Genomic DNA, 13277 nt, shown 5'->3' with positions numbered 1-13277 from the left:
AGTGCAGAATGAGGGCTGGGTGTTTTTGACCATGGGCAGAGTGCCTTTATAATCCCGCCCTCCAAAAGCAGAACCTTGAGTGTTTTCTCTGGCTTTTGGGTGTGCAGAATGAGGGCTGGGTGCTTCTGAGCATAGACAAAGCGCCCTTCTAACCGCCCCTTCCCCCAAGCAAGGGTTTTCTCTGGCTTTTAGAAGTGCAGAATGAGGGCTGGGTGTTTTGGAGCCTGGGCAGAGCGCCCTTCTACACGCCCAAAGCAGAACCTTTAAGTGTTTTCTCAAGCTTTTAGGTGTGCAGAATGAGGGCTAGGTGTCTCTGAGCATGGGCAGAGAGGCCTTCTACCCCCCCCCCAGCAGAACCTTAAGTGTTTTCTCTGGCTTTTGGGTGTGCATAATGAGGGCTGGGTGCTTCTGAGCATAGACAAAGCGCCCTTCTACCCCCCCCCTCCCCCAAGCAGACCCTGAAGGGTTTTCTCTGGGTTTTAGAAGTGCAGAATGAGGGCTGGGTGTTTTTGAGCATGGGCAGAGTGCCTTTATAATCCCGCCCTCCAAAAGCAGAACCTTGAGTGTTTTCTCTGGCTTTTGGGTGTGCATAATGAGGGCTGGGTGCTTCTGAGCATAGACAAAGCGCCCTTCTAACCCCCCCCTTCCCCCAAGCAAGGGTTTTCTCTGGCTTTTAGAAGTGCAGAATGAGGGCTGGGTGTTTTTGAGCATGGGCAGAGTGCCTTTATAATCCCGCCCTCCAAAAGCAGAACCTTAAGTGTTTTCTCTGGCTTTTGGGTGTGCAGAATGAGGGCTGGGTGCTTCTGAGCATAGACAAAGCGCCCTTCTAACCCCCCCCCTTTCCCCCAAGCAAGGGTTTTCTCTGGCTTTTAGAAGTGCAGAATGAGGGCTGGGTGTTTTGGAGCCTGGGCAGAGCGCCCTTCTACTCGCCCAAAGCAGAACCTTTAAGTGTTTTCTCAAGCTTTTAGGTGTGCAGAATGAGGGCTAGGTGTCTCTGAGCATGGGCAGAGAGGCCTTCTACCCCCCCCAGCAGAACCTTAAGTGTTTTCTCTGGCTTTTGGGTGTGCATAATGAGGGCTGGGTGCTTCTGAGCATAGACAAAGCGCCCTTCTAACCCCCCCCTTCCCCCAAGCAAGGGTTTTCTCTGGCTTTTAGAAGTGCAGAATGAGGGCTGGGTGTTTTGGAGCCTGGGCAGAGCGCCCTTCTACTCGCCCAAAGCAGAACCTTTAAGTGTTTTCTCAAGCTTTTAGGTGTGCAGAATGAGGGCTAGGTGTCTCTGAGCATGGGCAGAGAGGCCTTCTACCCCCCCCAGCAGAACCTTAAGTGTTTTCTCTGGCTTTTGGGTGTGCATAATGAGGGCTGGGTGCTTCTGAGCATAGACAAAGCGCCCTTCTACCCCCCCTCCCCCAAGCAGACCCTGAAGGGTTTTCTCTGGGTTTTAGAAGTGCAGAATGAGGGCTGGGTGTTTTTGAGCATGGGCAGAGTGCCTTTATAATCCCGCCCTCCAAAAGCAGAACCTTGAGTGTTTTCTCAAGCTTTTGAGTGTGCAGAATGAGGGCTGGGTGCTTTTGAGCATGGATGCAGCACCCTTATACTTCCTACCCACCCCCCAGCACAACCCGATGTGTTTTCTCTCCCTTTTGCCTGGGCAGAATAAGGACTGGATGCTTCTGAGCATGGCCTGAATGCCTTGACACCATCCCACCCCAAAAGCAAAATAAGCACAATGTACTTTTGAGCATGGGCAGAATGCTGTCACCCCTAAAACCAAAACTGAACAATTTCTCTTCCTTTTGCGTATGCAGAATAAGTACATAATGGCTAAGTGTCTCTGGACACGAGCAGAGTGTTCTCACCCCTTAGTAGAATGGCAGGGTTTTGTGACATGAGGATACAGGAATTAATTATTTCTAAGCATGTACTCATAAGAAGTAGCATTTAAAAAAATAATCATGGCAAGCAGAGAGAGTATTTGAGCAGAGTTCTACTCAGAAGTAAGTCCCATTGAATTCAGTGGGGTCTACTCTCGGGTAAGAGGGGTTAGGACTGCATCCTATTGTGTTCAGGTTTGATTCATACCAGCCTATATTTATCACTCAGGCCACTGGGTGATGAGCAACCTTTGCCCACGTGTCTACTTTGGCATCCCCTGGGCCACTGCTGGCAAGCACAGGCTGTGCCTTTTTAATGCTCTCCTGCTTCCTTGGTGCCCACCAAAGTCTCCTGCCTCCAAAACCACCACTTGTGTTGCCTTTTGGAGTCATCCTGACTCCAGGGAAAAGCCTCCCCCACTCCTCACCCACCAAAGGATATTGTAGAGTTGGAAAACGGTTTAAAAAAGGGCAGCCCATATGATCAAGGGGGTGAAGAAAAGTTGTGGCGTTTGGAACTTTTGAAAAGGTAAGAGCTGGCATGTTAGTTTATAAAATGATGCATGCTATCATTTTGAGAGTGGATAGAGAAAAGTTTCTCTCCCTCTAGAGGTGGTGGACATCCAATGAATGTTGGAAAATTCAGATTTTAAAAAAAGTCCTTCATGCAACACATAGTTAACCAAGTAACTCTTTCCATGATGGCTTTAAAATTGGATTTGCACATTCGTGGAGAGGGCTTTCAGTGGCTACTAGCCACAATGACTGTGGTGGAATCTACACACATTTTTAAAACACTGTAAAAATGTTTTTTTAAAAACAGGTTTTTTTGGGGGGGGCGGAGGGAAAACATTGAATTTGCCATAGCTCACTGTTGCACACACTTAAAATGCCTTATTTGCGGCTGTATAGCTGAGTCCTGTCTTGGTGGTCAGAGGCAGCAATGCTTCTGAATACCAGCTGATGGAAATCACAGGAGGGGAGAGAACTCTTGCGCTTGAAACTTGCTTGGGGGTTTTCCACAGGCATGTGGTGGTCCACTGTGAAAACAGGATGCTGGACTAAATGGGCCACTGGCTTGATCCAGCAGCCTCTTCTTATGTTCTTAAAGCTCTCAGATCACCCCTCTGGCTCCCTTTGCACTTTGTAGACCACTCTTCCCTAACCCAGTGCCCCCTGAGGCTGATGCCCCCAAACAACCAAAGGGCACCAGGTTGGGGAAATCTGCTGTCGGCTGTATCGAGTCTCCCACAATTCCTTGCACTCCTTTCTCCCCCTCCTCTCCCCACAACCCCACTCAATAGCTACCAGATGTAGGTCCCAGGCGTCTTCCTAATTCGTCTGGCAAGAGCCTCTGTGCAGTTCTCGGCTGCCTGCCTGTCTCTGGGAAGGGCTGGGTTCCTTGTGGGAACCGCAGCGATGCCCAGAGATGTTTAATTTGGCAAGGAGCTTGCGGGGTACCGCTAGAGTAACACTGATGCCTCTCGCAGGCCTTGTTGAGGTGCTCTTGGCAGGCCTGGGCAGCGGGGAAAACGGGTGGTGGAGGTTGCAGCAAAGGGCCCCGTCAAAACATTTGCAGCCAGTTCAGAGATCCCCTTCCATTTCCGATTGCATTGCGACGAGCAGGCACCAGGAGGCGCACAATTGGGATATGCTGGGGTGAGAGCTGCTCAGGGGCAGGATTAGTTCTGTAAACTGGGGGCCCAATCCATTGAGAAGTTTATGCCATTGCAGTTTGCCTCAATCCTTTTCTGTTACATCACTTCTCCAGGAGCGTTCAATCCTTTGGCTGCAGGGTTCCCTGTAGGATACATGCTTGCTGAAGCAGCACCCACCATTGTCTGGGGAAATGGCCTCAAAGGGATAACTCCAGCAGTTGTCAGAGTCTTTTATTTCTAGCGCAAATCTGAACTCATGGTTTCCTCGTATGGTAGAGAAGAACGGGACAGGGAGGTGGTGGTGAGACAGTTTGGCCTAGCAAAATGGGAGAAGCGTTTTAGAAAATGTGCTCAGTGCTGCGTCTTATTTAAATCCCCGGTATGAAGATCACCAGGGACGCGGGTGGCGCTGTGGGTTAAACCACAGAGCCTAGGACTTGCCGATCAGAAGGTCGGCGGTTCGACTCCCCACGACGGGGTGAGCTCCCGTTGCTCGGTGCCTGCTCCTGCCAACCTAGCAGTTCTAAAGCACGTCAAAGTGCAAGTAGATAAATAGGTACCGCTCCGGCGGGAAGGTAAACGTTTCCATGTGCTGCTCTGGTTTGCCAGAAGTGGCTTAGTCATTCTGGCCACATGACCCGGAAGCTGTACACGAGCTCCCTTGGCCAGTAAAGCGAGATGAGTGCTGCAACCCCAGAGTCGGTCACGACTGGACCTAATGGTCAGGGGTCCCTTTACCTTTTATGAAGATCACCAAAGTAAGAGGCAGTAATGCTTTTGAATACCAGTTGCTGGCAAACCACTAGGGGACTGGGAGAGTGCTCTTGTGCTGCTTGTAGTCTTTCCCCTCTGCAGGGCCAGCGCTCCAGCAATGTGGGGCCTCTCTGCTCCTCAAAGGTTGAACTGAGGCTTGTGCTAGCATCTTCCCAGGCCCACTCACCCTGCATTTTTCAAATCTCACAATGGATAGTTCCTTCTGGCTATGCTCTGTCTCCACGACTGAAGGCAGCAATGCTCCTGAATACCTTGCTGGAAGCCACAGGAGGAGAGAGCATTCTTGAGCTTGGGTCTTGCCAGTTTCCCACAGGCATTTGGTTTGCCGCTGTGACAACAGGGTTCTGGACTCGATGGGTCATGGGCCTGATCCAGCAGAGCTCTTTTTATGCTCTCCCAGTGGCTGGCTATGTTGCGGGGGCGATGCTCCACCAGGAACCAAACAGACTTTGCTCACTCACTTTGGAGGCTCCTGCATACAACCGGTTTATACAACATTCACCTTGATTTGCTTGCACAAAGCAGAGAATGGAAAGGTGTCGCTGCGCTTTTGCGTCCTCCACAGCACATATTTTGGGTAAGGAGGCCAAGGCATCAGCTGAGGCGGCTCACGTGGGCCCTAATGAAAGCCAGACCCTGCCATAGTGATGACATTGGGCTGTGAATTGTGCTCTCCTGCACAGACTAAACAGGCAGGGGGGAAAAAAAGGAACTTTGGCACAAGCCACATCTCAGCTCCAAATATAAACCAGGAAGCAGCTGACGGCTGCCCAGACTTCAGCAAGGGGGTCTGCCCATCTTTTTCCGGTTTCAAATACTCATTGCCTCAGCTGGATTTTGATGGCTACAGAAAAGGGTGTGATCATTGCTCCGAATCTTGCTTATAAACACAGGAAGGGACATGGAGAGCCCATGAAGGAAGATGGCAATGTTTGGGATTTTTTTTTCATTTAGAGAAAAGGCAAGCAAGAGGCGACTGGATGGAAGTTTATTTAATTATGCCTGGCATAGATAAAGTGGATAGAGAAGAGTTTTTCTCTTATAATGCTGGAGCTCGTGGACCTCCAATGAAGCTGAATGTTGGAAGATTCAGGACAGGCAGAAGAAAGTAGTACTTCATGCAGCGCATAGCTGACCTATGGAACTCCCTTCCACAGGAGGCAGTGATGGCCACCGACCTGGATGGCTTTAAAGAGGCCTGGGCAAATTCATGGGGAAGAAGCCTGTCAGCAGTCACTAGCTAGCTATGATGGCTATGCTCTGTCTTCCACATCCGAAGGCAGAAACACTTCTGAATGCTAGTTGCTTGGTGCATTTGAGGACAGGTTGCTTGGAGTATTCTGTAGCATGTCAGGGGTGTACAGTATATGTACAGTGGTACCTCTGGTTACATATGCTTCAGGTTACATACGCTTCAGGTTACACACTCTGCTAACCCAGAAATAGTGCTTCAGGTTAAGAACTTTGCTTCAGGATAAGAACAGAAATCGGGCTCCAGTGGCGTGGCAGCAGCAGGAGGCCCCATTAGCTAAAGTGGTGCTTCAGGTTAAGAACAGTTTCAGGTTAAGAACAGACCTTTGGAACGCATAAAGTACTTAACCCGAGGTACCACTGTATATGGGTGTTGTGGGAAAGGCCATTTCTTAGGAGTTTGGTGATATACAGTGGTGTAGTGGTTTGGGGTCTTGGGGAGTTGAAGCCCTGTTACTATTTCTGCAGCAGGGTCCCCCGTCTCCAGCATCCTATAGCCGCCCAGTCAGCATGAAAGGGAAGCCTCTTAGCCACTGAGAGGAAACCTCCTCACCCTTTTGTGCCGGCTGGAGCCCATCCGGAGGCAAGTCAGCCCCTGAGAATGGGCTCCTAGGGCCACTCCGGGGGAAGACATGCAGGAAGAACACTGAGGAGTTGTTCTATACGCTCCAAAGCGAAGCATCTAGGAACCCTGAAAATGCACGGTGCTTCAGTTGCAAGAGAACAGCGAGTGCAAGTTCCGCTCCACACAGTAGAGCTTCACGTTAAACACTACTTGGGTCTCTCTGGGAGAAGATACTGGAGCACTAAAAATTATTTGCCTGTGCGTGTGCACAGAAAAGAGCAAATCTATCTTTAAGGCAACACATGGAGATCTGCAATGCATCCCTAATTATTGGAAGAGTAGCAGATAATCTTGCATGGCTGCGACTATCATGGAGGTACCCTGCACACCTGAGCCTGCAGCTACTGGCAATATAGCCCTGCAGGGCTTTTATAGTTCTGTGAAGCTGAGGATGTGTATATTTGGCCACATACCTGCATTTGGGTCCATTTAACTCAGGAGTCACCAATCGGGGGCCCTCCAGGTTTCTGCAGAATACAATTCCCCATCTTCCCTGGCCATTGGGGTTTGCTAACTAGGGCTGATAGGGCTTGTAGCCCAACACTCATGGTGGTTGTCACTGGCTGTGGCTCTTCAGGATTTCAAAAAGGAGCCTAGTCCCAACATACCTGGAGACACCACTTGGTTGATGACCATAGCCTTCTAATAAAGGGCAGCTCTTCTTCTCGGGAGATGGCTCCTGGGTCGAAAAAAGTGGAAAAAGTGCATTCTAGTGGACCTGGACATGCTTATGCACTCATCCTTGCAGCAGCAGTGTAAGGCGCCATTTGGAATGGCCAAACCAACATGGCAGTTGCCCCAGGGCACTGTGGGAGATTCAGCACAGCGGCTCTCGCCACCCCACCTGCCATGGTTCCTTGAGGGTGCTGATCTCAGGTGTGCTGGAGGGCCAGCCGACTCTTACCAGATTGCAGGGAAGGGCCCAAACAGTTGGCAGAAGAGTAGACAGCTGCCAGGAGAAGAGGTCAGGAAAGGCCAAAGCACAGGCACCGAAACCACACACGGAGCTAGAAATACACCGTTTCTTTTTAATGGAGGAAGCTTTCAATGGAGACGCTAGACTTGTGTACCAAACTGCCCTTGTCGTAGCCAGGACAGGAGGCCTCTTATGGTGGCCAGAACCACTGATGCAAAATAAGGGGGGGCAGGGCGTCCATCGAAGCCAGCTCGAGGCAGCACAGCTGCAAGGGAGGATGGTGCCCATATTGGCACCACAGGATGAAAAAGCTCCAGCAGAAGGGGTGCCCAGTCAGGTCTGGGATGCTATCCCAAGACTGGGTGTGCTGAAGCTCCAGGCCAGTGCGAGGCCTGCACACATGGCCAGCTTGAAAGGAAAGTTGCCTCCCGCCTCTATGCCCACAGAGCAGCCTCCTTTGCCAACCTGATGCCCTATGCGCACCTCTGGCCTGTATCTCCCATCAACTGCTAATGCAATTCTAGGCCGTGGCAAGAGAAGTCCAGGGTTGAAATCAAGGGAAGTCATAGCACCACACTATTCTGCCTAGGTCAGACCCCACCCGGAGTCCTGCGTCCACCACAGTTTAAGAGGGATAGTGGCAAGCTGGAATGTGTGCAGAGGTGGGCGGCCAAGATGATTGAGGGTCTGGAAACCAAGCCTTATGAGGAATAGTTAAGGGCATGTTTAGCCTGGAGGAGACTGGGAGGTGACATGAGAGCCATCTTCAAATATCTGAAGAGTTGTCACACGGAAGATGGGAGCAAGCTTGTATTCTTCTGCTCAAGAGAGAAGGAGCTGAACCAACGGATTCAAATGACCAGAAAGGAGATTCCGACTCAGCATTAAGAAGGACTTTCTGACGGTGAGATCTGTTTGACAGTGGAATGCACTCCCTTGGAAGGTGGTGGGCTCTCGTCAGGTTTTTAAAACACAGGTTGGATGCCCATCTGTCAGGGATTCTTTAGCTGTGATTTCCACAGGGCGTTGAATTGAATGACCCCCTTTGGTCCTTTCCAGCTCACCAATTCTATGATTCTACAACCAGCCCTGGTCAGCATGGCCCCATCATAGCCCCAGCGTCAGGCGGATGTTTAGCTTGGGGCTTTATGTGAGCGATAGCCCAGGACGTCAGGAAGCAGGGCAGCAGATTGGCAAAGGTCTCTGCCCCATGGAGCTTATGCCATGGCCTTTTGTGACCACCATGCTCAGAACCTGAAAGCCAGCGACTCCATTGATGCAGGTTATAGCAACTTGGAAATCCCTAGGGGAGAGAAGCATGGCATACGCAATTATAATACTGGTACAAATAAAAGCCCCCCAACCCACCCTGCTAAGCCCTCCCCCTCCCCGAGCCCCAGGCGCCCAGCGCTTGGTCCACAAAATCCCTTTCCCGCTCCACAAAGGGGGGAGCAAAATCAGAAGTGCTTTGGTTCTGCTGTCGGTGGGGGGTGAGGGAGAAGGCCTCTGTTGTCAATAGGGTCCACGTCTCACTGGTGGGGGGGCACCCTCAAAAGAGTCTTTGCCGGTCTCCTTGCTTCCCCCGAGACAAGTTCTGTGCTTCCCTCGCAACCCCCAATCCTCACTTCCTTTGTTTTGTGTGTGTGTGTGCAGTCCTCTCTTAGTAACGTGGCCACCTTCTACTGCACGGTCTGAGGTGACGTGGTGGCCGCTTTGGGCTGCTGCTCCATGGCGGCTTCTCTGCTCTTCTTCCTGGGGGGCTTTTTGATGGGCGTTTTCTTGACCACCTGGTCCCCGGCCACAGGCGTTGTTGGCTCTTGGCTGCCACCGGAGCTGGGCTTTTCCGCCTTTCTGGGCTCGCCGGCTGGCGCCTCCGCCACAGGGTTGATCAGTTTCTGCAAGTTCGGGGAGGTCGGCAGCACGGGCTTGCTGGACTTCTGGCTGCCGGCGGCCACGGAGCGCTTGGCCTTCTGCGGCGGGGTGGGCTTCTCCCTCTGGGCCGGCAGGGGGCTTACCCCGTTCTGCCGTGTGCCCCCATCAACCCGGTTTAGGCTCTGAGTCTTTTCCTTCAGCTGTGCCGCCAGCAGCGTGGCCGCCTCTGAAGACAGGTGGGGGTGAATGACTTCGGAGCGTAGTTTGCTGTGGCTGGGGCTTTTGGGGGCATCGCTCCCTTTCCGGTCCGGAGCGTAACTGCCCATCTTCTTGATCACGTTCTGGACAGCCCCGTTGATGTTCTCCATGTGCTCCGCGCTGGCCTTGTGCCTCTGCTTGAGCTTGGACGGGGACAGCTGCTCCCCGGACAGGGAGAGGGCCTTGCCTTCGGGGGAGCTCAGCTCCCTCGGGTGCTTCGGGGCTTTCTCTTTGCCCCTGGCGGCAGGCACCTTGCCATGGACCCCGGCTGACGTCTCGCTGGGGCTCCTCTTTCTCTTTGCCAAGCCCTGTTTGTGCTCCGTCAGGTCAGCCATCCCGATGGCGGGCAGGGAGTTGGACTGGTTGGAGCTGTACTTGCTGTGGATCCAGGAGACTTTGGGCTTCGTCGAGGGGTCTGGCGGAGGGGGCTTGGCTCTCTCCGGCGATGGGGGCTTGGCGGCACCTGCGTTGTCATCCTCGTCTCTGGACTGCTTGGAGAGGCGAGCAATCCGGGCGTAGAGGGCCCCGCTGACCGAGCCAGACCCGGAAGAGGAGCGCTCGCTGTCAGAGGATTTGAGCAAGGGCGTCTCGCTGCTGTCCGCTGGGATTGAGGGGCTCTCTTTCAAGACGGTGTACTCTCCGGCTTCCTCCTCACTGATGGGTGGTGCCACCTTCTCCACTGGGTTGCAGGGAGCGGAAACTCTGTCCTTGCTGTCGCTCACACTCTCTGCAGAGGGAAAGCAGGTGGGGGTCATTAGGAGTCAGTGTGGAGCCATGTTTTAAATATCCCACAAGGATGGAGGACTCTTGTGGCCCTCCAGGTGTTGTTGGGATGCTAGGGACCGACAAGTGTGCATTGAGGAAAGGGGGTCTGGAGTCTGTCTCAGGAGAGAGGGGGCAGTGATTTGTGGGGATCTGTATCAGCCAGCGGGCAAGAATCAGAGACAAGGAGAGATTCAGAGCTGGAGGAAGAGGAGGAAGTTGCAGGGCTGGCAAGTGAAGAGCCAGGTGCTTCCTCACCCTCTCCTGCACCCCTGTCTCCCAGAACCAGGAGGGGATTGAAGAGGGAAGAGCAGAGGCAGTTTCCACGCAGGCATAGTCTCCAGCTGCATGCATGCAGTCAATCAGGAGGTGGTAGTTAACTATCTGCTGTGTCTGGGGTACACCTGTGACATGGGACTACAGATGGGATTGCTGCAATGTGCTTTAGGTGGGGCTGCTCTCGAAGGCGATTTCAGCTGGTTGAAAACATAGTAGCCGAGTTTCTGGCTGGGTTTCTGTTTAGATCTCGTATAACCCCTGTTTCTAAACAGCTGCACTGGTTGCCAAGTTTGTTTCCAGGTCCAATTTATGGTGCTCATGCTGGTGTTTAAAACCCGGAACAAACTTAGGCCCCAAATATCTGAAAGGCAAACTCCTTCCTGACAGAGCCTCTCGGTCGTTAAGTTCAACAGAGGGGGCCCTCTTGGTAGTTCCAGTAACCTCAGAAGCTTGCAGCTATCTGCAGTTTGGGAGAGGTTTTTCTCTGGGGCAGCCCCTAAGTTGTGAAACTCTCATCCCACAGAGGTGCAGCTGCCACGTTCACTGTACAGTTTTTGTTGAGTGCTGAAGATGCACCTCTTTATCCTGACCTTTGGCACTTGAGACGTATATTTTCAGGACTCAACTTATTCTGGTGATTTAAAACTATTATTAATCTTTTATTTTAAATAGCTGTGGCTCATCTTGGGTCCTCGGGGTAAGGGCACATAATAAATGATACATCATACCCCTGACTATGCTGATTGGGGATGATGGGAACTGGAGTTCAACCCCATCTGGAGGTCATGGGTTTCCCATCCCTGGCATAAATGAAGCTATGAATGAATTAGGGAGAGTGCAAGCTCCTCCCCACCTTCTGCTTGAAGGGGGGGCACTTGATCCATCCCCCCATTTTGTAAGATATGTCAAGGCAGCCTCTCTCAAACCTGTGGCCCTTCTGCTGTTTTGGACTACAACTCCCATCAGCCATAGAGCTGAGGTTCTGCTTTTGGGCTTTCTAGAAGAGGCATCTGGTCGGGCACAGTGAGAACAGAATGCTGGACTAAATATGAGCCTTTGGCCTAATCCAGTAGTTCTTTGGCTGGGGCTGGTGGGAGTCCAATGGGGGAGTTGGTTGCCTCATTGACTTTTTCTACCTGTGGAAATAAAGGACTGGGATCCCAGGAGTTAATTTCCACTGGTGGGAAACTCTCTGCCTGGCAATTATGGTTTTCTGTTTTTTCTCCCTCTCTTTTGGAGTCAAGCATGTGTGGCCTTAGAATTCTTTAGTCATTACAGGGCTATTTCACGAAGGCCTGCTATTTGCTGCAGAAGGGTTGCGGTGGAGCTGGGCTCAGGCCAAATTCCTTTGCTCTGTAACGATTGCCAAAATTAAAGGAAGAGGGAAAAGAAAGGAGCTCAGCGGCTGGTATAGCAATTTAACCTCCTGGCTATGGTTAGGCTGCAAGATGGGAATGTGGACTTCAAGCATTGTAAGCACCGATGCACCCATCCCAGTTGCAGACAACCCCAGCTCTCTTTTTTAAGGGTTCTAGTCCTCAGTGCCGCAGATGAAAGCTTAGAGATGACATCGGGGCTGCTGACGTCATCTTCAGAAAATATTCATTGCAATGAATGGGATAACTCCTTAGGTACAGTATGAGTCTTAATCTCAGGGTTGTGGGTTTGAGACCCATTTTGGGCAAAATAATTCCTGAATTGGAAGGGGTTGGGCTGGATGGTCTTCGTGGCCCCTTGCAACTCTACTATTTTATGAGTCCCTGACTTAAGGTAGGAATGTAGGAAGCAGACAATTGGGCCCAGCAAGTTCAGTATTGTCTACACTGACTCGCAGCTTCTTTGCAAGATTTCAGGTGGGGTCTCCTCCAGCCCTACCTGGAGATGTCATTAGGGATTTAACCAGAGACCCCCTGCAAGCAAAGCAGAAGCTCTACAAGTGAACCACAGCCCTTCCCAATACTGAGTCTTATACTGAATCAGACCATTGACCCATCTAGTCCAGCATTGTTCGCACTGACTGGCAGCAGCTGCCCAGGGTTTCAGGCAGGGTTCTCTCCCAGCACTACCTCAATAAGCCACTGAGGACTGAACCTAGGCCTTTCTGCCTGCAAAGCAGATGCTGTACCACTGAGCTACATCCCTTCTCCACAATGCAGCCATATTCATTAATTTAAATGGGTCAACTCTGAATATGACATTATTAGCTACAGCTCAAAATGTTTTTTCTATATTACAGATGTTCAATGTGTCACTTGACTCATATCACCTCAACACACACAAGGAAAACCAGATATAGTTATGCTCCGGTTATCTCCCACTTAGACTACTGCAATGCACTCTATGTGGGGCTGCCTTTGAAGGCGACTTGGAAACTACAACTAATCCAGAATGCTGCAGCTAGACCAGTGATTGGGAGTGGCCGCCGAGACCATATAATACCGATCTTGAAAGACCTACATTGGCTCCCAGTAAGTTTCTGAGCACAATTCAAAGTGTTGGTGCTGACCTTTAAAGCCCTAAATGGCCTCGGTCCAGTATACCTGAAGGAGCATCTCCTCCCCCATCGTTCAGCCCAGACACCGGGTCGAGCTCCAAGGGCCTTCTGGTGGTTCCCTCACTGCGAGAAGTGAGGTTACAGGGAACCAGGCAGAGGGCCTTCTTGCTAGTAGTGCCCTCCTTGTGGAACACCCTCCCATCAAATATCAAGGAGATAAATAACTTTTAGAAGACATCTGAAGGCAGCCCTGTATCAGGAAGTTTTTAATGTCTAATGTTTTACATTTTTTTGTGTTGTAAGCTGCCCAGAGTGGCTGGGGAAACTCAGCCAGATGGGTGGGGTATAATAATAATAATAATAATAATAATAATAATAATAATAATAATAAATTTATAAGCTACCCATGTGACTCATTGCCCCAGCCACTCTGGGCAGCTTCCAGGAAATTAAAACACAGTAAGACATCAAACATTAAAAGCTTCCCTATACAGGGCTGCCTTGGGTGTCTTCTAAA

General features: G+C 51.2%; 1 protein-coding gene and 1 long non-coding RNA gene across 2 annotated transcripts in view; one reads left to right on the top strand and one right to left on the bottom strand.

Moving 5' to 3' along the window:
• The first annotated feature begins 5109 nt into the window (after positions 1-5109).
• Positions 5110-7317, top strand: LOC309330511. The gene is made up of 2 exons (XR_014151460.1): positions 5110-5659; positions 5909-7317. It is a non-coding gene; the product is annotated as an uncharacterized lncRNA (long non-coding RNA).
• Positions 7188-13277, bottom strand: part of LOC309330323 (scavenger receptor class F member 2-like) — a 50913-nt gene continuing 44823 nt past the window's right edge. The window contains 1 exon segment of the mRNA XM_081841792.1: positions 7188-9952. Coding sequence (XP_081697918.1) covers positions 8775-9952 — 1178 coding nt within the window. The 3' untranslated portion in view covers positions 7188-8774.

The sequence above is a fragment of the Podarcis erhardii genome, assembly GCF_964252035.2.
Source record: "Podarcis erhardii genome assembly, chromosome: 15".
Lineage (NCBI taxonomy): Eukaryota > Metazoa > Chordata > Lepidosauria > Squamata > Lacertidae > Podarcis > Podarcis erhardii.
The sequence above is the reverse complement of the archived record's forward strand: the minus strand, read 5'-3'. Positions and strand labels throughout refer to the sequence as shown.